This window comes from Cupressus sempervirens, chromosome 11 (assembly GCF_028749045.1).
Source record: "Cupressus sempervirens isolate cs-2001-9-10 chromosome 11, ASM2874904v1, whole genome shotgun sequence".
In the NCBI taxonomy this organism is placed as follows: Eukaryota; Viridiplantae; Streptophyta; class Pinopsida; order Cupressales; family Cupressaceae; genus Cupressus; species Cupressus sempervirens.
Window position 1 is genome coordinate 182,342,362 of NC_143128.1, and position 26,452 is coordinate 182,368,813.

The window sequence follows — 26,452 nt, forward strand, 5'->3', positions numbered from 1 at the left end:
AATCTGATGGGGGCTTGAAAACAAAATTTCATGCCCTTGCTCAATTTTGCATGCTTAAGCAGCTATCACTCAAACTTGGCTATGGTTATCGTCTTCAACACTACCAAGAATGTTCCTTCCAAGTTCCAGATCTCTTACAAAGGGGAGCTAGTTGAGATTACATACCATTTCTACCTGGAAGACCCACTTGCTTCTCATTTGACATGGGCCAGAGTAGACACCTGATGTCTTTAATTCCTATCTGAGTTGCCTGTTTTACTTCATGTGGTGATGAGACATAAGCAAGTTTTAATGAAACACCAGAAGTCAAGCCTCATTTGATGGGCACATACTAGCCTAACCCTTTATTCTCAGTATTTACATCAATACATTGCACTTTGGGTCTTTTACAATCAAATTTTCTTTCCGCCAATGAACCTAAATTACAGTTGGATAGTCTACATATCACTTTAAATGCCTCTCTCTCCCTTTATATGCCTCCCTAAACTAGGATTTTATTTAAGCAAACAAACCCTACAAGTAGGCTAGGCTAAATCAGGAAAGTGTAGAAGTGGGTCCATACGGATACTATCCAAGGCTCACTGCAGGAAAGAATTAAGAGGATGCCCATGAATGCTACTGCCATGAATATCAAACACCCATATTTTGCCCCACTGAGCTGTTGTTTATTTTCTTTAAGATATTAAGATTGTCAAGAGAAGACCCTTTACAATATATTCAAATCCAACACTAAAGTAGTACTGGCCATGCACAAATTAATTTGTGGTTGATAAGGGAATGACATCAAAGCATGCACAATAAGGAGAAATATAACACAAGATATCTAATTTGTCATTGAGTAATTTCTAAACAGAATGTTATTGCCAATCAAAAGGCTATAGCCCTATCCATATGCAGTAAATTGTATCATCAGTAAACTTACAGAACTAGACCACAGAATAAATTCTTCAACTTTCATATGATTCTATATTGGTATGTGTCAAACAACATTTGGGAAATCTTACCAACAGCAATAGGTTCAGTTGATGTTGAAACAGGAACTCCTTCTACACCATCCTCCCTGACAGGAGTGTAAACAGCTACAAGTCTGTAGCCAACATCATCTACATTTGCCTCATACATGCGACCTACTTCACCTGTGTATTAATCACATATCAGCATTCGAGCTCTAATAGTAATTTTGCTCATCAAATTTCTATACAACACCTATGAAGATGCCAAGAAACACATCCATGACACATTTATGCCATAAAAAATGAAATTCTGACAACAGAATTCTCATCTTTAACAGAGGAAAGTGGAAATGATAGAAAAAGACCACAATGCCAGCGATATAACAAATAGTAGCGAGTAGTATTCCATGGGGATGGGTCACTACGAGTCCAAGTGAGATCCCAGGACCCAGGGGACAGGGTCGGGGTGAAATGCAGCTTTTTCATTCACATATTAACTTCTATAATTATGATTAATCATAGATTATGGTTTTGGATTCATTACTATCGTAACGTTCTAATAACTCTATTCACTTCTATGCTCTCTCTTCTCTCTTGAATGCAATTTCCAGGAATTATGTTAATTGAATCTAAGGTGCAAAAGTTGGATTGGTTCTCTTTCCAGGTGTTATACAGAACCTCCAAAGCTAACCATGCGCCTTTAAATACATTTGAAAAACTACAACATACACTCCAATCTGTTACATAATTTCTTGAAAGCACTGACATTAGAAGCAAACAAAGTGGAAATGTGCAGGCATAAATTCACTAATTTGACATTTCCCATGTCTTGAAAGCAGAAAATTTACAACATTTCATTTTTTTTTAGTGCAAATAGTTTTCAGTAATTTGAATTTCCTAAACATAAATTTATAGTAAAAACATCATAGATGACTCTGAATGCCATTACTTCACAAGACTTGAACACAGAATTATGATTGAATGAGAACCACTGGTTCAATAAATTGCAGATCATACAATTGGATTTTTCATCATGGTATAGCCATAAATAGACTTAAAAGGAACTAACTGGTCCAGGTCTGCAAATTAAAGTGCACCATTCCTGCATGTAATAGAACAGACTGGACAAAGCTTACTATTTGCTAATGCAGGAGATTATAGTTTCAGAAGGGAGCTAAAATATTCCTATGAAAAACTAGACAAGCAAGAGCTTCAACAAAGGACTTTTCTGACATAAAAGACAATAAACGTGAGTATTTTCGGAAAAAGCTTAAGCTGACATATATCTAGCAATTATAAGCTAATTATTTACAATTCTCCTGATTATCCAGCATACATTTATGTCAACCACAGTAATCGAATTAATAAAACCAGATAATGTATGCTCCAGAATTCATGGAATTAATATACAAAAGTCGAGCTTTCTGATTCATTGAATTCTATGTGAGATGCCATACCAGGGATGGAAATAAGATCTGGACTTCCAACCATGGATCTCAACCACTGAATTTTACTTTTGCCCTCCTTTCCTCCACTGTAAATGCCTCGAACAGCATATAAATTTGTATGATATCCTCTACCTTCAATCTCCAGCTTATCCACTCGTGGTGTACCTGTAAAATAGCATTCAGTTGAGTGCTATTTAGATACTATCAATCATTGGTATCATCATTTTTCCAAAAATAAAAATAAAAAGGTTAGCAGACATATATTAATAAGAATTACATTATAAATGGACAAGCCCCAAGTTTCCACATTTGTTATTGATAAATTTTTGCATTAGATTTGTTGTGGAATTAAATATAATGTGAATAAATGATCGAGAATCAAAACTTTTGGAGTATAAACATTATTTCCCTTAATCTACAACTTTCCAAGAAAAAAATATCAAAAAGAAAACTCTAAATAAACAATGTCAATATATGGGATTTTCTTAATTAAAATGTAAATGTTTTTAAGAAAATTTTTGGGTTGCTTTTCTTTCGTCTTCTAGGTTCTTTATAGTCCTTGTGCTAATTTGAGCCCAAGGAAAAAAGTACCTAATGTTGTGATCTTGTGGGGCATTTATGGCAAAGATGAGATAAATTTCAACCACAACAAGTATTCCTACCTGCATTATTAGGGTCTAGAAACTAAACAATTGAGTCCTAAGTTCCAAACAATTATAGCTCCAGAGTATAATTTCTATGTAAGAAATAACACTCTAGATCAATCACAAAGGAAGAAAAAAAATATTGAGGTTGCAAAAAAAACCGAATGAACCAAAATTCAAGAATAAATGCATACTTATGCAGATATTCAAAAACTCACCTGCCGAAACAGGGCCACTGATGGCTGAGACATGTTCAGAAAACCTGTTGAATATATCTGATACAACACAATCACATTGCAACCAACACCCAACATCCTCGAGACGAACTTTATATGAGCACGAACGTTGTGAATTCAAAGGTTCAAATGTCTGAGTGTCTCCAGATTGAGAACGTGACCTGGTTAATGGAAAAATAACAATCACAAAAATTAATAGATGCAGATATATCAATCTCTCTTCTTATAAATAGGAACTAGCCAAAGGAAAATTATAGGACATACCATTGATATTTAACTTCTTTCTTGTACTTCTCCCAAATGCGTTGCTGTGACTCCCCTTTTGGTATGACTTCAACAGCTGTTAATATCTCCCCCTCTACTGCCTTACCTGTCAGAACAAGCTTCTGTACTTTCGGTATCTCTGAAAGATAACATCATTCAATTAGACACTTTTAGATTTTTGGAATTCAACATGGGAAGGAGTTCTTTTGATTGCATGCACCATTAAGACAATATGTGAATCCAACATTCAGAAATGGAAAGGAGGAAAAAGCCTCAAGAAGTACTTGTTAGCCATTTGTTTCCTCTCCATCATTACACCAAATCTTTGGAGCGTACAATAAAAAATACAGCATACAAGCAAGGAGATTGCATATGCATACCTGGAAGGATGATATTGCCAGGTTCTGAGAGACAAAGTTCACCCATGACACCATCTGAGCGGACAGGTGTATAGCTGCAAATATGGAACACATTGTTATAATATTTAATATTGTACATTTTTCATTGTTAAGATACAATGTTATTTAAATAAAACAAATAAAATTAAACCGAAGAGAACTTTACCCAAATAATAAACGGCATGTATAGTCATCATCTGTAGCTTCATAGCATTTGGTCTTTGCTCCTTGAATTTCAGATGTGGTTCCATCTTCAGTTTCTCTATACCAACTGAACTCGCTGCTTCCCTCCAATCCTCCATAATATTCCCCTTCTCCAACATACACATCAGATGATGATTCCTTGATGCAAACATTGCGGACAGATGGAGGAGCTGCCACAGAGAGATATTAAATACAGTGTCTCTCCAGTTCTAATATCAAATCCAAAGTATGCAATTTCAGAGATAAATAATAAGCAATGAAATCATAATTATTAGAAGTAAGCTCAACCTGGTGTAACTGGAAGCCTGCTTCTTGCAACCAAAGCTCTTCCAAGTCTACCATCCTTTCTAGAAGGTATCCAACGCACTGCCAGATAAGCTCCCACATCTTCGAGCTTTGGAGTATAAGTCCTATCATGGAAAACAATATTTACCGCTATAACAGATGAACTTCATAACCATCAATAGAACTGGCATTTCATTAGAAAATTCTGACCAGTCAAATCACCAACCAGAAGTGGGCATAATTCTTTTGTCATTACCAGTCAACAGCTTTAAAGAATAAATTACACACCTGGAGGTTGCAAGAACATTAACATTCTCGGAAGCATCACAAGCATCCAGTAGCTCCTCCTCATCCAGTTCCTGTGAGAATCGATACCACGTATATTGTCCGCCACCTTCCCTACCACCATAATATGATTTTTGGGGGACCACCTCTTTGTCTTCACAACAATCTGGAATTGTGAGGCCATGGCCCACTGGCTCCGCTGGCAATGCCAAAGTTATAGCATAAACAATAAAGCTTATATAGTTCTTCTGCATACCAGAGTGCAAATAAAATTTCATTCCCACTTTAAAAAGAACTTGTTAGAGTGATGAGCATCATGTACCATCCAAAATGACATCAGATACAACCCTTTGAGATGGTCCTATTAAACCATCTTTTCGCACAGGTGTAAAAATAAGCTCAATGCGATTGCCAACATCTTCACATGACAACTCCAGCATCTCTGCATAATAGTTATTAGTAATTTTTGTTACCACAAGAAACTACAATTCAAAACTTGTTAAAATTAGTTCTAGCATAGGAAACTAAGAGAACAATAGTTTCTATATACTAAAGAAATCTAAATAAGTGTTGATTTTTATTTCCGTAGTGGATATGTATTTTCCTATTATCCAGTTTCTTCCTACAATTTTTATTTAAGCTTGCTTGTTAATAGTGTGAGTCGTGTGAGGTTTGATATCTTCCATGGAAGTTACATTTATTATTCACGGATACTTCTGGTATCCTCTTCATATTGGTTGTATTACCACCTCCACCCTCTCATTTAGTCTATATATACTCATTCTCCTAGCTTGTATTTTAGTCTATGGACACTTTTGGTATGCTCTCCATATTGTTTGTAATTGAGTTTTGCAATATGTTTTTTGTAACTTTTAGTACTCTCAAGGTTGTTAAGTATTTGCCAAATCAAACCATGTACCTTCCTAGTCTATATATATTTTCACTCTACTAGCTTGTATTTAGTTTTTGCAGCTAAAAGATTATGAGTTTTGCACAATAAAGAGGTATGACACACTATCATGTAAGGGTATATAAAAGAGGAGATTGGCTCATTTGTAGAGGGCAGAAGGAGAATAGCTGGAAAATCTATTTGAAAAAAAGATAAAAAGAGAATTGAAATAAATCAGATTAAAAAGGCACAAGTACATGCAGCAGAAATAATTTTAATTTAAAATATAGACCGAGAGCAGCAACAAATGTACTTCAAAATTAAGTTATTGGGGCCATTTGAATAAATTTATTGATTTCATCACGAGGTATTTTATTAGATCTATTCTAGCAAATTCTTTTAGCAACCTATAAAGTTATTGCAGCCATTTGATAAATCGACTGAACAGATATTCTTCCTTGGAATTCCTTCTTATGCCATTCATCTTTATGAGGATGCTTTAAGTGTGTAGGTGATACAAAACCTTTAGGTTTTTCTTTTGATGGATAAGTCTCGAATTTTAATTGCTTCTTCCAGGTTTGTGTAAAATGTAGCCTTGCTTCTGCTGGCCTTTTCTTTTTTTTGTATTGTGTTTGAGTTGTTTTGAATTGTTTTTACAATACAAACAACGACAATAATAGTGCAGATAAAAGGATACTATTGCAACACCTTTACAAACTCAAAAGAGTGAAAAAAAACTCAGGAACAATACTGCTGAAAGTTCCAGATCTAATTCATGATCTGATCTTTCAATATTTCTCAATATTATGACAACCGAGTTCATAAAATGACATGTTTTGTATAGACTGGTGCGATGTTTTCTCTTCTTCCCACAGTCGAGTTCTTGTCAAGGTCGCTTCCACTGCTTCTGCAAAGAACAAAACATACTCCCGTCGAGAGATAAATTTATAAACTAAAGAAGAGTGTGAGTTAGACAATACCCTCTATATCGACAAATTAAACAATGGCTTTTCCACAGTCTTCATTATTTTTTTCTTTCCAATTTCCATCTCTAGACTATGAGATGTATCGTCCATAGCTTTACATGCTTTCATTGACTCTCTGTACTAAGAGTTGTAGCTTTAAGAAAATCATACGTTGGTAAGAATACCTCGTAGTCCTCCATTTACCAATGAAATTGTCCTTTCAGCAAATTTGTCTCATCTTCAAAATACAATTCTAGCTCGAGCACCTGCTCGAGCACCTATTCATCACTCTTTTCCATGACTTCCCTTCCTTTGTCTATGCCTAACTATCCATCTTCAAACTCTGATTCAAAGAATGTCAGTTCCTTGCTTATCGCTCAAGCTTGTAGATTGATGACATTCTTCCTCCCTTCACTCTCAATAGAGATATCATTCTACTTCCAACTTTGAGTTGGCTTGGCAATGATCAGCCAAACTCTCCTTAGAAGTGTGCGATATGCCTTATTTTCCAATAGGATAACTACAAAATACAAGAAAAAGCATTGTGGTCCAGTTGTTACCTTTTATGACATCAATGTCCTAAACAACTTAATTCCATGTTGGTAGGCCCCTACCAAGTGGAAGGTTCACAGCCAAAGTGTTGGCTTCCCAAAGCCCTTCCAAGTTTCCTTTGGCGGCACATTGACTCTCTCAAGCTCCCATCGATGATGGTATTTGTCAACTTCCTCCCCACTATTTCTATTTTGATAATGGTTGACTTCCTTCAATCTTCAGCAACATAGAGTCAGTGACCCAATTGTCTTCAAGGGGTAACTTTGTCGTTAGTTCCCCTTGTGGCTTAAATTGGTTCAGCTAAGTGTGTGTCATCACCGACCATGTTGGTAATTGCCCCTCTCAAATGTGGCATAGTTTAAAGGTCTTCCACCTTGATAGGTGTGATTGTTTGTAACACCTACCAAACTATGTTCTTCCCTCACTCCAATTGCAATGGCTTACTTACAGTTTTGTTGGAGGTTATTGGTTTATTGGTTTGCACTCATTCTACTTCTTCTCTAGCTTCTCAAAGTTGTTCCTTTTTCATATGAGGTCTCACATACGTCACCTTCTTCATTTGTGCTCTCTTGATTGCCAGAAATGCCTCATCTTGTTCACCATGTCCAACATAATAATGCCCTCTTGCTCCAAGCAATTGATGTCTTCATACTCAATGAGATTGCACCATTTGCACAGTAATTGTATGTTGCCATTCATATTTTTCCACTCTCTCACAAAGTGTCCCCTTTCACTACATTGCCAACATTGTACAATAGGATGTCCTTAGGAGTTGTATTGTACTTGATTCCACCCTCATTAATTTTCATAACCATCTAGTGATTAATTTTGTTTTTCGGAGTAGTGAACTTTGCTTGGGTGAAGAGAACTTGTGTACTTCTAGTCTTTAGATTGTATGGACAGTCCTTTATGAATGATCCATCACTTGGAAAATCTCAAAAAACATCATTTTACGACAAATACATTCCATGTGCCCCTCAATTCCGCACTCAAGACACTGTACTTCATTACTTTCTTTATTGTTTCCTTTCTTGACCTTCAATTCCTTCATTATTCTCATCATATCCTATTATAAAGCTTGGAGTATTGTTGATTCATCATCACTACTACCCCCATGCTATCCTCATCATGTGTCTTCCTCTTTCCTCAAGAGGATGTCTTGTGTTCACTTTCAACGTCCATTATCCAATTGTAGGCATCAACATACAATGGAGGCACCATTTTCTTCTTCTTGCTCAATAAGGGAATCAACCTATTAATGAACCACCTCTTCTTCAATCTGCCACCTAGTTGACTCTCCAAATTGGCTAACAATTTCTTCAACCTATAATTGTAAGCCTATATGTTCTCATTTTTCCCTTGTTTGGTATTATAAATTTTGGAGACAATCTCATTGTCATTTAAACTCACCCTCTAATGCCCTCCTGAGTGTCCCAAGAGGCTATGAATGAAGCATCCAATTTTGTGAACTAGTTAATGGTTGTACCCTGTAGCATTCCTAGAAACACTCTCAACCAATACTTCTTGTTAACCTGACCACTTACAACCCACATAGTCTCATACATTGTAATGTCCCCTACTTAATGTGATCATTAGGGTCAATAGATTAGCCTATGACAAGAGCTTCCATAGGCTAATGAAGTGATTAGGGAGCTCATTTGGCAATATTTTCAGGAGTTACTAACTTTAGTAAGTCAATGGGAGTCAAATGATATGGAAATTTCAAGTGTTTGGCTTGGTAGATTTGGTTGAGCTCTTCTCGATGAGCTATCATACATGGTATTCTGAGTTTGACTCTTATATGATTTTAATGCCAAAGTTAATTTACTTTATTATAAAGTGATAATTAAATGAAAGACTTATCAATTAAGTCACTTTATTATAAAGTTGTTTTAAAAAGGTATTTCCCATTTATCCCACATTGCTTATGCAAATGTAGTCGACTTCTTGGGGGACTTTATATTCTCTTGGTTGGAATAAGTTGGGGCATGCTTGGATGATATTAATATTATGCTATTGGATTTCTGGAAAATCTAATTGTTGGGCTTGGAGGATGAAACCCCTCTTTGCTAGCATTCCTTTTGTTGTTGAAAGACACAGTCAGGAGGATTATTGAGTGTTTTCATTCAGGAAACACAATGGGAATTACTGGTGATTTTACACATGATTTAAGAGCTCTGAAGTTCAGGTTATGCAGCCGTGAATAGTGTTTTTGCTACAGTGTGTGTGAATAGTGTTTTTGCTACAGTGCCCATGAAGAGTGATTTTGCTACAGTGTGCATGAATAGTGTTTTTGCTACAGTGCGTGTGAACAGTGTTTTGCTACAGTGCGCATGAACAGTGTTTTGCTACAGTGCACGTGAACAGTGAAATTGCTAGTGTCGTGAATAGTGCTGCTACAGTGCATGAACAGTGTTGCATTGAGTTTTCTTGCCCACTCTTGCCGGTTAAAAGTTGGGACGCTGTCATTTCATCTGCAGATCACTACTTCCAAGTTCCTTTCATCATACTGTTCATTTTAAGCATTGTAATTGTTAAATATCAGTCTGAATATTTGTCGCAGCCTATAAGGCAATTGTATGTAAACATTTCTATTGCAAAATCAATATTTTACCAGCAAATAAGAAGGTTCTAGACTTTGCATAATTATCATTGTATGTTTGCTAAGTGTTTGTCAAAATGCCATGTTGAAAATAACACTCTAATTGATAATAATTAGTAATCTGCAAGTCTCCTCAAAAACAAAAAAGGGGTGGTTATTACATACATCTTCTAGTGCCTCATAGGATCTTCTGACCCATTCCCTATGAAATTCAGCATTTTTTGTCCATCCACATTTTAACTTGTCAAAAAAGTTACCATTTTTCTCGCCTATTTCCTCCCTTGTGTGTTGAACTTGAGTGGATTGTTCAATCACTACATTTTGATGTTTTCCCTGCACTCTTGACCATACACGCATCTTCAATACGTCCACAATTTGTTTCAACCCATCAGCTAGTTGATTCTCCAACTTGGCTAGCAATTCCTTGAACCTAAAATTGTAAGCCCACACATTCTCATTTTTCCCTTGTTTTGTATTAGAAATTTTGGAGACAATCTCATAGTAATTTAAACTCAGCCTCGAACGCACTCGTAGGTGCATCCCAAGAGGCTATGGATGAAGCATCCAAATTTGTGAACTAGTTGATGGTTGTACCCTGTAGTGTTGTTGGAAACAGTCTCAAGCAATACTTCTCATCAAAATGACCACTTGCTACCCAAATAGTCTCGTAAATCTTCTAGTGCCTCATACGATTTTCTAACTTGTTCCCTGTGAAATTCAGCATATTGTTCCACATTTGAACTTGTCAGAGGAGTCATCGTCTTTCTCGTTTGCTTGCTCCCTTGTATGTTGGACCTAGGTGGATTGTTTCAATTGTTGTATTTTGATGCTTTCCATGCGCTTTTGACCATGCACGCATCCTCTATATGTCCACTTCCAAAGTCCCCAACACTTCAAGTAATTTCAAGCTCTAATCGTTCTTGTACTTCCTTTGTCTAGGGGTCTTCAATTCAAGTCCTCCAATTATATGTTGCCTTCAGATGGAAAGATTTTCAATGTGGAGTGTTCATTAGTTCAAGATTTCCTTCTTCGTACTCTTCATCTGACGTATAATTGTCTTTCTTGGTTGGTGAGGTACAATTCTTTAGGAAGCAAACAGTTTCTTGCAATTTCTCATAATCTTCTTCTATGTTCTCTTTGTTTTAGAATCCTTAAAGCTCACTTGGTCTTGACCACCTTGTGGCCTCTTCTTGCCTTTATTGGGATCCAAGGGCATGAATCATGTAATTCTAACTTGATTTCTTTTAAGTTAATGACACCAAATGTTTACTTCTCTAACTGGTTAATTAAACAAAATGAAATAATAATACAAATGGCAATGTGTATCATATACAACAGTAAAATATATCTTTATTTGCTTATGAGTTCATTACAAGGAAGAAGACCAAAGATGGTTAGCCAAGGATTACAATTCATCTGACTCTTCCATACCCCCTTCCTTGGTTGTACACAACATATGTAAAAGACCCAAAACAACCATCAACCAGCACAATTACCTGAGAGTGACATCTAACTTAATACGGATAATTATTGCATTGGCGACAATCAATACATTGATGAATAACCAATATTATCAAACATAACAATAGGCATTGTATCTAGACTACAAATATCCTCTTTCATATTGAATCTCTAAGTTTTGCACAAGAAATCTAGAATAAATCGAAAAGTTTGTTTGGGAGTTGAGATCCTATGAGAGGCCATCTCTTGGAAAACAAGAACATTAGTTAAATCTCAAGCAATCTTGACAAGATTTCTTCATAGAATTGAAATCATTGGGACTTTCCCATCTCCCTCATCAATTGCCTACAAAAGCACATAAAGGAAAAAGAAATAAGGATAAGAAACAAAAAAGAAGAAAAAGGTTATGGGTAATAAGGACATGAAACAAATAAATGGTAAGGAAAAGATAAAGTAAAATTCATAGCCTCAAAATCAACCAATGAAAATTTTTTCTTGAAAAGACAAGTAGCCCAAGAATGAGAAGGCACATGTGTTGATTGTAAAAGGCTTGGTCATGATGAGTATAAACGTTTGAAGAAAGAGATAGATCACTTGACACACATTCTAGACAAGATTAAGATCAATGTGTCTAAATCATTCAAGAAAAGTTCACATAAAGGGGTCCAACAAGGCAAAAGACAAAAACAAAAGAAAATGATGAGGCACTTGTATCAATTACTTCTACACTTTCCATTCGCATTCTTGATTCAAGTGATGTGAATCACAAAGCTTCATCTTGGGAATAGATCAGATCTTTGGAGCCTTTTTTCTATGTCAATTATTTTAATGGATGATGACACTTTCGTTGAGGTGTGTGGCACAAGGTTTATTCATGTGAGAGATGGCACAATTAAAAATGTGGTACAGCTCTACTAGCACTAACTACAGCATTCATTTATTATGTACTACATTTATCCACCCCAGAAAAGAAGTCGTTCGAAAGACAACTACCAGTCTCAAAAAGGAAATAAGACTTCAAGAGGTAGGTTGTGAGGACATCCCTAGACTCAAGGCTCATTCACAGAGACGTAGGAGATCTCATTTAGCAACCTTTTGCTTGGCATAAACTCTCTGCAATACATGTAGTGCATCCATCTTTTCTACCTCTGTTGTTGCTAATTTCTCTTCCGCGAGAGCTTTCTCTATCTTCCATTTTTCTTGCAGAGCAGCTTTTTCTACCTTCCACTTTTCTTCTAGAGCAGCTTTTTCTACCTTCCACTCCCCTTCCAGTCGTCTTGTCAATTCCTTTCCCTATTGAAGTTCCAAGTATGTCCTTCTAAATGCTACCTCCATTTCTGCAAGTGTGTGTATGAGAGGTGGTTGTTCCTTGGCTAGAGGTATGGTGTATCGAGTTGTCCAATCTTTAGCTATTTCATCATGCCTATACCCACTCTACTGAAGTAGCCTCCAATTTGTATGGAAGTCATAGTATGTATCTTTACAATGTACTATGGATGCCTTCTTCCGTAGTATGGGCTTGCGTAGGGGTGTCCTCCCCTTTGGTATGACCAGATTGAGTACAGCGCTCTTCCTATTGTTTAACTAAACGAGTGTCCTCTGTACTCCTAACTTTAGCACCCCTAATCTCCGCTAGGTACCCCACTTGGTAACGGTACTCTACCTGTTGGTAGAAAAGTGATATCTCCAAGCGTGCCCTTCAAGTGGCTCAAATGAATTTCTTCATTCTGGGAATCTGAGATGTGTCAGTACTAGTCTCATCCTCCTCTACATTGTCCTCTCCAATCGCCTCCTAACTTGACCTTTGAGTAGATGCTTCTTGTACCATTGTCTCTCTTGGTCTCTCTTTCCTTGGCTCTACCCCACCTGACCCTATTCTAAAAGTGTCCATGTGAACCCAATATGTCATGGCTACTTCGTTATGGTTTCACTCTATTTGTTGGGAACAATGCCCCTCTTTGTTCAACGGTCGCTTGTGTTCAAGCTGCTTCGAAGAATGAGGCTATGGCATGGTGTGGCATGTAGAATACTTTATGCTTCAATTCCATGAACTCTTGTAATCTCTCTGAGAGAAACTGAGCCCAGTTGTACACTCATCCCTTATTCAATCCATCCATCACAGGTAACATCCACATAGCAATGTCTATTGTGCAACTTCCAATTGTAAGATTTCTTTTTATCAAGTCCACAATTCATCGTCATCCCTCATTAGCTCATAAATTTTCTTAAGACCCCAACTATTCTTTTTTGTTGAGAATGCTCTCCCACTCCTATTTCATTAGATCATTCATGTACATTAATGCCAGCCACTTCTTTTTTTCCTCAATTGTCATTAGGGTTTTTGTCGATTCCTGTCCTCAGTTGGGAAGTCCAAAAACCCTATTTATCTTTTTAGTCAAGTAGGAGATTCTCAAATCTTGGTGTGAATACTGGAATGGATTTATGAGCTTTCTTATCATAGCCAGCCAGCATGGTTCGTAATATTGATTCAAACTCCTTCAAATCAAAAATGGGCATAGAAATTATTTTGTCTACCTATGCTCTGCATAGCACTTCTTTCAGAGTGTGAAAGTCTTCTACGTTTTCCCACTAGGTGCAACACTGACTTACAATTACACTTTCATAAGTGATATTGGCAACCATAGTCTTTTTAGCAATTTTCCCTTTATCCTTCTTGCTTGCCATCTTCTTCACCTTCCTCACCTACAAAACTGAATTTCTCTTCTTGGAATCGATGATTTTCCCTTTGTTAGCGTTGCCAACGCTTATCTTTACCATTTTAAGGTACTTAGCAAAGCCACAGGCGACTTTAATTATGTTTATGTTCCAACCATTCTCTTCTACATGGCTCTCCTTGATTGCTTCTTGGTCTGACTCCTCTTCAAGGATATGTTGCTCGTACTTGACCCGTACGACCTCCTGTTTCGTACTCACACCAAACATTTGCTTTGGTACGTGATGGTACTTGACCAGTACAACCTACGAAGGTGATGCTACTTATCTGCTATTCCCACTCTTCTAAATCATGTTAGATTGTTCTTTGTGTGTACCCTTCTTTGTCATTCGGTGATCCTCTCTCTTCTTCATGCACAAAGAATTCTGACTGCCCTCTCTCTTCTCCATGCATTAGGACCCTACACAATGACTTCACCTTCAGTTACTCGAACGTCGTGTACGATGCTTTCTATTTTGGTTAGTCCACTCCGTACTTTCCCTATTCCAACACTCGCACGTACATCCAGCTCCCACACTCGTACTTGGCCTCGTACGCTAATGCAATCTCATGCCCGTACTACATGGCTATGTACTCCATCGCAAACCCTAGTGCTTGGTTTCACTTGGCTTGTTCGCACATGTCCACTTTCACCTATTCTGTGTGTGGAAGAGGTTTCAACCCTTCGATTATGATATACGTGAATGCGACTACTGCTTCCCATGTTTCCCTTATATCTTTGCTCATATAAAGGATAATTAATATGGGTTGGTTTAATTGGTCCCCTTTTGGTATGTTCTTTTATTCCTTCTTCGCTTTCTCTTAATCATTCTTTTAATTATTTCTTGTCATCTTCTTCTTTTGTGTTTATAAAGTGGAAAAGGACCCATTTCTTTCCATATACAATTTTAACTTAGACCCATTAACTAGGTCTTTCAACGGATTATTATCCAAAGTTGATAATTTTAGGGCTCCATTTTCTGTTACTTTCAATATCTTGTATGGCCCCAGCCATCAAACTTTAAACTTACCCAGCTTTATTTTGTTCTTATCATTATACTTGAGTACCAGTAGGCCTGGTCTAAAATTTATCCTCTTCAATTGCTTATCATGCTAGAATTTGTCTCCCTTGTGCCACCTCACTCGCCCATTGAGCTAGTGTCCTCCTTTCATCCAGTTTTATTAAAGCATTGAATCTTTCGCGTAAACTGTCCACATCTCCTAGTCTTTGTTCAACTATATTCTTAGGGACTCGATACTACATATTCTATTGGCATCACACCTTCTTACCCATACATTAAGTGAAAGCGAGTTTCTCCCCTGGTGGCCTTGTAGGTAGTCTTGTAAGCCCATAGAGTTTCTAGAAGCCTTTCCTCCCAATCTCCCTTTTCAACTCTAAATGTCTTGTATAAAATTGTTACAATTATATTGTTTGTAGCCTTTGCTTGACCATTTGCCCTTGGATAGTACGAACTAGAAAAAGAATGGGAAATTTTGTACTCACTTGTCATTGTTTAGATTGCCCAATTCACAAAGTGGACCCCTCCATCACTCGTCAACTGTAGTGGTTTACCGAGCCTTGTTACTAGATAAATTTGCCCTAACTGAGAGTTGTGTTGTCTGCGAGTACTCATGCCTCTGCTCATTTTGTAAGATATTCCATTGCCACCTCTATGAATTTGCATCTGTGGTTACTAATAGCAAGCAAGGACCCTACAAAGTCCATCCCCCATCGTTCGAATAATTCTTGTGGTTGTGATGGAAACAATGGCATGAAATCTCTTTTTAGGGGTTTGCCTGTGTCACACCTATCATAGCTCAAGACCCATTCTCGAGCATATGCATAAAGTGTGGACCACTAGAGTCCAACCAACAACACCTTTCGAGCTATCTCATCAAGTCCCATGTGGCATCCTGTTGACCCTTCATGAGATCCTCTCAAAACTCCCGAAATTTCTTCCTCTGTGATGCATCTCCTTAATACTTCATTCGGCCCCATCTTATACAACAATCCGTCAATCAACTGGAATGTCCTTTTGAGTGCAATTTTTCTCCTCTCCGCCATTGGCATCTCCTTCGAAAAGGTAGCAGTTGACAGGTACTGCCCGATCCCTTTGTACCACTGGGGTAGTAAGGCAATTTGAAATAAATGTGCATCTGGAAAGTCCTCATTTACTCCACTTCTAGGGGCTTCTCCAAACTTGATTCTTGACAGTTGGTTTGCGATTACATGACTTTTCCCTAGGCAGACTATGATTTTAAAAGTGAACTCTTGCAGAAGGATTAGCCATCTACTTACTCTCCCCTGAATCATAGGCTTGTTCACCAGATACATGAGTGCTTGATGATTAACAAAAAATGTAAAATGAGTAGCTAATAAGTAATGTCCAAATTTTTGAACTACATAGACCATACCTAAAGCTTCCCTTTCGGTGGTGCTATAATTCCACTCTGCTTTTGATAGTAGCTTGCTTACAAAGTATACTAGATGGTTCAATCCATCCTTCCCCATTTGTGCCAGAGTGGCACCTATTGCATAATTAGATTTCTCCACATGGACGTGGAATTCCTTGTTCCACTCAAGGTATATGAGGATCGGAGCACCCACGAGTCTCTTTTTTAACTGTTGAAAGGCCTCCTATTCTTCCTCCCAACAAAACCGTTTTCCTTTTCTGGTTAGTTTTTCAAAGGGTAAAGCCACTTCCACAAATCCTTTTATAAATGTCCTATAGTACCCCACATGCCCCAAAGACTTGACACCAGTTACATCCGATGAAGATCCCGTGTCTAGAATGACCCTACTCTTGTCGGGATTTGTTTTCAACCCTTCCTTCCATACTATATGGCCAAGAACTCTGCCTTGTGGAACCTTGAATCTGCATTTCTTGGGATTCGAAGTTAGCCTTGCCCTTCGACATCGATCCACGCATTCGCTAATGACCTTGAGGTGGTGCTCTTTCCCACGGTAGATTGACCAATCATCTAGGAAGGCTTTGAAATTCCCTACAGACATAGTGTCCAAGATATGTAATATGATCCTTTAAAAGGTGGTTGGTGCATAGCACAGCACGAATGACATCCTGTTGTAGGCATACACCCCATCTTCGACTACAAATGTAGTTTTCATCTTATCCTCCTTAGCAATGTTGATTTGATTGTATCTTGAAAACCCATCCATGAAAGAGTACATTTCATGGTCGGCCACCTCTTTTAGGATACTATCAAAAAACAGGATTGGGAAGGGGTCTTTTATAGTTACCGCATTCAAGCATCTAAAGTCGACGCATATTCGAATTTCGTTCCCATCCTTCTTCCGTGATATGACTATAGGGGATACCCACTCACTGGTTTGTACCTTGAATATTATTCACACCTCAAGCATTTTTGTGATTTCTTCCTAAACCTTGGCTACATAGTTCTTATTCATCTAGTACGGTTATTTGTGCACTGGTCTTGCTCCTAGTATCAGCAATATCTGATGCACGCATAGTTTTGGTGGCACTCCTTTCAAGTCCTTGTACGTCCATGCAAATACGTCCTTATATTCAAGGAAAATCTTAAGAGATGCCACCTTCAACACCAGATCCTAGTCATCCCCTATGAGAATTCCTTGGGTTGGTCCTCCCCTAAGTTTATTGTTTGCAGCTTAGCCTCCTCGTATTCCTCCCTGTACTCCTCATAACCTTCTAGGTACCTTTCTTCTAATTTAGATTCTTGGATTTCCAACATACTACACTCTGGATGGAATACTTCATAGTCTCCTATCTGCCAGTGAAACAGATTGTTGAGGGAGTGTGTCTCATCTTCTGAGAACTCCATCTGATTCCACTACTTCCTTGTCTTCTCCCTCAGCCTTGAAGTCGGATGCAAGTTCCTGGCTAACTAACTAGTACCTCAAATCAATTGTGTATTTTTGGTCATCTACTTATAGGGAAAGGGTATTTTTCTTCCAACAATTGGTGGCCTTTGTTGTGATTAGCCATCCTTTCCCCAACAATGCATCATACCTTTTCTTTTCAAGGGTAATCACCACAAAGTCCAATAAGAATTGTTGTGTGCCGATTACTACCATTTGTCCCATTAGAGTTTCTATCAGCACGATTACATGATGGTCTACACCCACTGTTTCGAATGTGCATGGCCAAAGTGTACATTTCCCTAGTGCCTTCCAAGTCTCCTCAGGTAGGACGTTCATACCCGAACCTTCATCCACGATAGTTATAGATAGTTGACATCCCATTATCTCCATTTCTATCAATGCAGTTGTTCTCCCCATCCCTATGGTGAACAAGGTGTTAGCCTCTTTTCTAGCTTGCGCTTCCTCTGTCTCCTCCTCCTTGGAAGGTACTCCTTTGATACTTGCTCCTTGTGTTACTGCTACCCTCAACTGAGTTAGCCTTTCTAATAGATCAGCAATTTTCACAAGGACGGTGGTGTCCAGTACTTGTTTTATGATATTCGGTATAGGTCGGGTGGGTGGAAGTTTGGTCACACTAGCTCTCCCTTCATCTGCCATGTTGTCTTGAATGTCCTATCTTCCTTCTCTGTAGCTGCATCAGGATATGCAAGTTTCCTGGCCTACATTCTCATGATGGCCAATACTTCACTTCCCAGTTTTGCAATGTCCAACATGTTCACCCCTTTTTGTCTAGTGCAATTGGCATCCTCATGATTATGCAGTCCGCACCATTTACACAACATTCATCTGTTCTATCCTCCCTCATTCTAGCAATCGCGAGCAAGATGCCTCCATTTGTTGCATCGCCTACATTGAATCATGGGTCTTCCTTTGGAATCGTACTGGATTGCTCTCCTAGGTGTGTTATTATTGTCATTATTGCTTCCCTGCCTATTATATCTATACCCTCAAGATGAGGCTTCCATATTTGTGTTTCATGGAGAGGTGGAAGGCGATGTGGATTGTTCTCCTTGGGTAATACTTGTGCATTCTATGCCTTTAGATTGTAGGGACAGTCCTTAATTGTGTGGCCTAACACCTCACGGATGTCACAAAACACTTTGCATGGGCATGTCCCTTTTGTATGTCCTTCCTCTTTCTCCTCCTCCTTGGAAGGTACTCCTTTGATACTTGCTCCTTGTGTTACTGCTACCCTCAACTGAGGTAGCCTTTCTAATAGATCAGCAATTTTCACAAGGACGATAGTGTCCAGTACTTGTTTTATGATATTTGGTACAGGTCGAGTGGGTGGAAGTTTGGTCATACTAGCTCTCCCTTCATCTACCATGTTATCTTGAATGTCCTATCTTCTTTCTCTATAGCTGCATTGGGATATGCAAGTTTCCTAGCCTACATTCTCGTGATGGCCAATACTTCGCTTCCCAGTTTTGCAATGTCCAACATGTTCACCCCTTTTTGTCTAGGGCAATTAGCGTCCTCATGATTACACAGTCTGCACCATTTACACAACATTCATCTGTTCTATCCTCCCTCATTCTAGCAATTGCGAGAAAAATGTCCCCACTGATTGCATCGCCTACATTGAATCATGGGTCTTCTTTTGGAATCATACTGGATTGCTCTCCTAGGTGTGTTATTATTGTTGTTATTGATTCCTTGCCTATTATTTCTATACCCTCAAGATGAGGCTTCCATATTTGTGTTTCATGGAGAGGTGGAAGGAGGTGTGGATTGTTCTCCTTGGGTAATACTCGTGCATTCTATGCCTTTAGATTGTAGGGACAGTGCTTAATTGTGTGGCCTAACACCTCACAGATGTCACAGAACGCTTTGCATGGGCATGTCCCTTTTGTATGTCCTTCCTTTTCACAATTTGTACACCACAGTTCCCTCCCCTCTCTTTTCTCCTCCTTACTTCTAGTTACTTCCTTCATTAGCCTCATCATGTCTTTCCTCAAGGCTTGGATGGTTTTAGATTCATAGCTGCTCTCCTCTAAACTTTCACTCCCCCTTCCATGTCTCTTGGCTTTGGAAGTTTTGATCTCACTCTCTATATCCATTTGCCGGGTGCAAGCATCGACAAAGCATGATGATGGTACTATATTCATTTTTCTTCTTAGGGATGGAGTTAACCCTTCGACAAAGCACCTCTTTTTTAATCCATTAGCTGGTTTGTTGTTCAACTTCCCTATCAATTCCTTGAGTCTCCTGCTATATGCTTTGACAAATTCATTTTTCCCTTGCCGTGTATTATAAATTTATGTGACTATCTTATCATTGTCCCATAGAAGTCTAAATTCCTCCTCAAAGGTAGTATAGAGGTCCTTCCATGTGGTCTTCTTCGCAATGTCCAAGTCTATATACCAATCAATAGCCATACCTCTTAGCATGGCAAGGAACGCTTTTAACTATTCATCTGCATCATTTTCTCCATTGGCCTGCCAAATTTACAATGACGTGCGGGGTCCTCAGATCCTTCCCCAGTAAATCTAGGTAGTTTTTGTTTGTCTAACGCAATTATCCTTCCGCACTTCCCTCCTGCCGGGACACTTCCTCTTACCTGGACGCACCCTCCTATTGGGACACTCCCTCCTCTCAAGATACTCCCTCTTGTCAAGCGAGATTCTTGGGGTCCAATAATATCTCCTTCCCCAAGTGATTCTCCTTCTATTTGGTTGGAGCTTTGTTCCTGTCGATGCTCTCTTCATGTGGGGATTTCAGAATTCTTCCACCCTTCCTTTCCAATGCTTCTGAAATAGCCAAGTTGGCTATACCTTCTATTATGTTTCCAATCAACCTTTCTTCGATTTGATTTGCACTTCGAGAGTGGTTCACCAATCCACTTAAGTGACAATGTCTTTCCTCTTGCTGATGGAGACGCAAAGTCCACAAGGCATCTTTCCCTCAGTTTCTTCTTCTGACACTCGCCTAGGATATTTATTTGGAAGCAAGGGCATGAATTGTTTGTGTCTGATTATCTTCCTTGGATTGTCGCGCTCCTCTAGTTTCCGTGAACTTCTTCTGGCAAACTATTAGAGCACTTGTTGTCTTCTCTGCTCTCTTTTCGTTTCAACCCTTTCTTCCTCAACGCGTGCCAAATTTCTTGCCAATAGCCGAGGAATCTATCCAAGTAGATCGTACATTGTTGGTGGTACCAAAAGTTCATTCTGTACAGTGCTCTTTGGAGCTGCTCTCTCTCAGGTCTCTCTTTGCATATTTTGGTCGACTGAAACTTCCCAGGTCACCACCCAATCTCATATCACCTGATCTTGTCTTGTTATTTCCTTTGCTTCTCCGTCACTGTTTGTTAATTGTATTCATAGTAGGAATGGTCTTCCCATCACTCCATCCTGTCCACTCAATGACCTCTAGGTCATAACTTAAGCAACGACGCCAAACTGTAGAATAGTTATTAACATAGCAATATAGCATAAATTCAACTGTACCATCATGACATTCATTACTAGTACCAAAATACCAAGATGGTGAGGAAACATTATTACTTTATTAATTACCAAAAACATGAGTACATCGTCCATATTCCAAAGTTCTCATATAATGGTAGGTTGGTTGGGAAAACCAATGGACGCATCCCCTCACTTCCTAACTACCCTTTCCCAACAAAGGTTAACTAGCTCTAACTATAGCATTAATTTATTATGTACTACAATTGTGTTCCCCGATTATCAACTAATCTCCTATTATTTTATAAAATCTTCCACAGAATTTCAAGCATGTGGGTTGAGTTTACTCTCGATTTAGTTGTTATCAATGAGATGCACACTAATTCTACAATTGCAATTAGGAGAGAAGATCATCAATCTCACATATATATATACACATGTATATGTGTGTGTGTGTATATATATATATATATATATATATATATATGTATATATATATATATATATACACACACACATATATACATGTATACATACATATATATGTGTGTGTGTATTATGATAATAGATAAGCTTCTATTATTAGTTAATGGTTATCTATTTGTAATCTATTGTAAATATTAGAATGTTTTTAATATTAGTTAGTTTGTAGTTATGTGTTAGCTTTCTTTTAGCTAGTATAGAATGTTTCTATTCTTTACGATCGTTTCCTAAGGAAACGTTGCTTTATTTTTTTGCATATACAAACCTCCCGGTCTCTGTTTATAACAAAGCAAATATTTACCAATTACTTTGTAATAGTATGTATGTATGTGTTTATCTTTTCTCACTCTATCCCTAATCCTCATTTGCACTTATAGCCAAGATGAAATACATTCTACTCACACTCATTTTGCTCTAATGCAAGAATAGGAGGCTCACCAAACACGTTGAAGATTGTTGTTTATTCACAAAGACCTTAAGGAGGAAATATTTTGCACAACCACAAGTTTTTGTCCAAGAATTTTCTCCAATTTGTAGGCTTTTGTTTTATATATGTAGCCGAAAAACAGACCCCTTGGTTTGTTATGCCAAGGTGGATTCTTTCTTTCTCGCACTTGGTTATCTTATTGCCATTTGGATCCAAACCGTTACATTTTGCATCAAGATAATTCCCTCCTTATGGTTCTCTATGTTGAGACCTACTAATCACACGAAGTTCCTCATCTGTTGTGAAAACTAGCTTGCATGACAAGTTTTTGATGATTGACCTACGCTTGTTGCACTATTTTCTTGAGATTGAGAAATGTTCCTCTGCTTCCAAGACCACAATATACAATCCACATGTGCTCTCGAATTACTCTCAAGGTTTCACATTGGTGACTCCAGGCCTACTCCAACTCCCTTTCTTTCTAGAGTCAAACTTGAGGCGTAGTGTTTCTTCACACTGATTGATGGTACTTTGCAGCAACAACTTGTCGGGAATCTCATCTTTTGACTCGCACAAGACATTTCAGATGTTGTGGGCATGGTCTCTCAATTCATAAGTGAGCCCCATGGATTGCACTGGAAAGTAGCCAAGCAATTCTCTGCTACAACCAAGGTACTCAAAATTTTGGGATTAACTACACAAAAAGCATTGATTTCAACTTGGTGGGCTACCCAAATTCAGATTATGTAAGTAAATTTTTGGATCGCAAGTCTACTTCAAGTTATAGCTTTGCACTTCATTCCAATCTTGTTTGTTAGTGAGCAAGAAGCAATTTGTTACTGATCTATCTTCTGGCGAAGCTGAGTACCAAAACTGGGGATTTTTGGTTTGAAAATCTTTTCATTGAGTTTGGTATACACTCTAAACAACCATCAGTCATACAGACAACAAGTCATATTTTAAGAGAATCAATGTGCTACTCAAAACTCATATATCTCAATCCATCATCAAAGGACCAAGCATATTATGTGTACCAAAACATTCACATAAATAAAGTTATCTTATTTGTTAACTTTGTTGGGGGTGTGGGAGGCTTCATCTTGTGGAGTGCATACCTGGTCTTTCCTTACTCTTGAGGTCCTTTCTCTCTCTATTTGGGGGAGAGGTATCTAAGCTATTCCTTGTTTTCTTAGACAGGCTTCTTCCCTATGGGAAAAAAATTTATGTGCATGGATCCCTCAAAGCAATTCTTTTCAATATTAATTGTGGTAATGCCCATTAAATGTTTATTTGAAGCAAATTCAAATCTTAGTGAAAGTGGCTCACCATCATTGCTTAGTTTGTCTAAGCCTCCAGTACTATTCTGTCGAACCCACTCATGAATACAATCTCCTTTCTCCCTGCAATAAAAAGCAGTATCATATTTACAAATTTAGATATAATCTATAGCAATTATATTTAGGATATAACAGATTAGCATGCAAACAGATTCATAGCAGATTTCATGATTCTTACCCTCCTTTATAAACTACCGAAAAGCTAAGGCATTCTCCTTCTACAGGTTCACCATGCAACTGAAGTGACTCACAACAAGGGGTGCCTGCAGCATAAAACTCCTAGGTGATGAGTTTTACGTAAAGCACATCTTTAGTATTATACAGCTGCAGTCAAATGTTAACTTATTTATACTTAGACTAAGCTAACGACCACATTCAGCATGAAATTGTAACCTAGATCTCAATTTCATTAGGTGAAAGTAGACATTCTAACAACTGCAATTATGCTGACATAGCAATAGCCAGCATATTTTGGAACTTTTAGAGATAGAATCAAATCTAAGTTACCAAATCAAAGGCATGGATTCATTTAACACATTTTCTTTATAACACTCATAATTTGCAGGGTTGTTGTGTTTGTCAAGATGTGATAAGCAGAGAAGGGTTGCCAAAAGTAATATGTTGCCAGTGTGCATTGCAACATATTGCAATGCACAGGACATGACCGCGCAACAGTGTTGCAAACCGCTGTTAAGAGGAGCATTCCAAGTTCGAAACCCGCAGAGGAAAGAGCTGCACAAAGGTAGACATGGTTATTGGGCTCAACGAGCGTGGGTATTGACCAGGTTTAATGGATGAAATGAGTGAAGAAGGGTGTTGACATACATCGAAAGATGCTGCAGCGAATGGAATTGGGAGACGATCAATGAGGATAGAGGATGGGATAAGGAGGAAGCAAGTATGTAGAAAAGTGGCCAGGGTGCTGAGGTGGCAGGGAGGTGTGGAAGATGATAGCTGAAGCAGGAAGAATAAGACGGTGGCAGGGAGTTGAGGTAGATGATGAGGAATGGCAGAAGAACGGAGGTGACATGGAGGATAGAAGGGAAGTTGGTGGTGACACAGAGAGGGAGGAAGGATGCGACAAGCATAGTGTGGCATAGATGTGGAAAATGTAAGCTTGGGTGGAAAAAAGATGACTTGGTGGAAGTAATTGGAAGATGAGGAGCGAGTAGGATTAGCAGACAGAGTAACCTGGCTGGGGTAGCAATTGTGCAGAAAGGTAGTGTGCTGACGAGGTATAGCGATGGTGAAAAGGAGTTGGGGGAGATGTTGAGGCGGGCAGAATGAAGCTGAGATGGATAGGTGGTGGTGAGAAGATTGAAAAACATGCATGATGGAAGTCGGAGGAGACAAGGTGGCTGGGTTAAGAAGGTAAGCAGGAAAGAAAGGAGGAAAAAAGAGAGAAGGAAGAGGGAACGAGTGGGGTCATTGTTGTTGAGGTGGAAGGATAGCTAGATGGTGGCAAACCAGAACCTGATGCTGGTTCGATGGATGACCCAATACTACACAGAATACTAACCGTGCATTGATGATTTAAGATATATAGAATACCTCCACAAGGATGGGATCCCTCAATGTGGCCCCACTGGTTCAAAGCTCCAGTCAAAACCGATTACCGATAAAAAATAAACATGTTGCAATGCACAGCCTAATGAATAGCATCAAACACGATTAAATGTTACAACTAAACAAAAAACAACTTAAGACACATTAGTAAATCTCATTTCCAACATTAATATAAGACTTCTCGAAAATCAAACAATTCATATCAACAGCAGTGATGATGTCTTTTGTCATACCATTTTATATAAGAAAACAAGGAAAACACATACTACAAATTTGCAAGATTAAATCAATACAGGATACCTTCTAACCATATGAAACCTAATGTCATACTCCTCACATTACTGATCAATGATGTTGAGTTTGCTACCAAATCCTTAAATATAGATTAAAGATCAAAGTTGGACTGATAGCTAAAAACACAAATATTTTGATTTTGATATGCTTTGTTTTAATAAATATATATCACAACAAAATACTGGAAAGTTTCTCATTCGATGTGCTTTAGAAACCTTGAGAAACAGATACTAAAACGACAATCTTAAAATTCATTAAAAAGATTTGACACACTTCCTACGTTCCATGGTGTTTCTGGGACATGAACAGCAGGACAGCAAGGGACACATTTGGGGGACGGCAACCCAAAGCCCATTTTTAGGGAGGGAGTACAGACAGCAATATTAATGTGTGTGTGTGTGTGTGTGTGTGTAGAGAGAGACCCAAAATACTACACTTTCTCTTTCAAAGTACTTAGAAATCCTTAAGAAACAGAAACTAAAATGGCAATCTCCAAATACATTAAATAGATCTAATTCGCTTCTTATGTTCCACAATGTTTCTGCGACATAAACAGCAGGATGGCAAGAGACACATTTCAGGGATAGCAGCCTGAAGGCCATGTGTAAGTGTCTGCAGAAGGCAAATACCTGAGAATTTAGCATATGTATTTTGAGGTAAAGAGAAACATAAAAACTTACCAGGTAAGACAGGTCCCACACATTGAGATAGTGTGATAGGGCCTCTTGCCCCATCCATACGCATCGGTTCACATGAAACACAAAGCAGGCCATCTATATCCTCTTTACGAACAGTATATGAAGTGCTAGTAGCACCCTTGATTTCATGTTGTGTGCCATCTGGGTCAGTCTGCCAAGCATCAAAACACATCAAGACATTAAATAATGGGTCCCACAAATTTGAGGGTAGAGTGCCACCCACAATTCCAGGCATGAGCTAAAAAGAAAATAAAATATGAAATCAATTTACTTGAAAAAATAAATGTATACAATACCAGGAACCATTGCAATTTTGAATCCCCTTCCTCTCCTCCCCAATATCTTTTGTCAAGATGTAACTCAGCTCCCTCAACACAATCTCCTACAATCTTCAAGGAGAGTATCCTTGGAGAACCTACAGATGT

At 38.3% G+C, this 26,452-nt stretch overlaps 1 protein-coding gene across 1 annotated transcript in view; it reads right to left on the reverse strand.

Moving 5' to 3' along the window:
- The window catches only part of AIR9 (Outer arm dynein light chain 1 protein), a 131,180-nt gene that overhangs the window by 10,232 nt on the left and 94,496 nt on the right, over window positions 1-26,452 (reverse strand). Inside the window, exons 23-35 of the mRNA XM_089808599.1 lie at window positions 26,324-26,442; window positions 26,010-26,178; window positions 23,648-23,732; window positions 23,459-23,532; window positions 5,040-5,159; window positions 4,721-4,916; window positions 4,436-4,557; window positions 4,110-4,317; window positions 3,926-3,999; window positions 3,546-3,684; window positions 3,264-3,442; window positions 2,411-2,566; window positions 1,005-1,136 (exon numbers count right to left, since the gene is read on the reverse strand). Of these exons, the coding sequence (XP_089664725.1) occupies window positions 1,005-1,136; window positions 2,411-2,566; window positions 3,264-3,442; window positions 3,546-3,684; window positions 3,926-3,999; window positions 4,110-4,317; window positions 4,436-4,557; window positions 4,721-4,916; window positions 5,040-5,159; window positions 23,459-23,532; window positions 23,648-23,732; window positions 26,010-26,178; window positions 26,324-26,442 (1,773 nt within the window). The remainder of the gene's footprint in view (window positions 1-1,004; window positions 1,137-2,410; window positions 2,567-3,263; window positions 3,443-3,545; window positions 3,685-3,925; window positions 4,000-4,109; window positions 4,318-4,435; window positions 4,558-4,720; window positions 4,917-5,039; window positions 5,160-23,458; window positions 23,533-23,647; window positions 23,733-26,009; window positions 26,179-26,323; window positions 26,443-26,452) is intronic.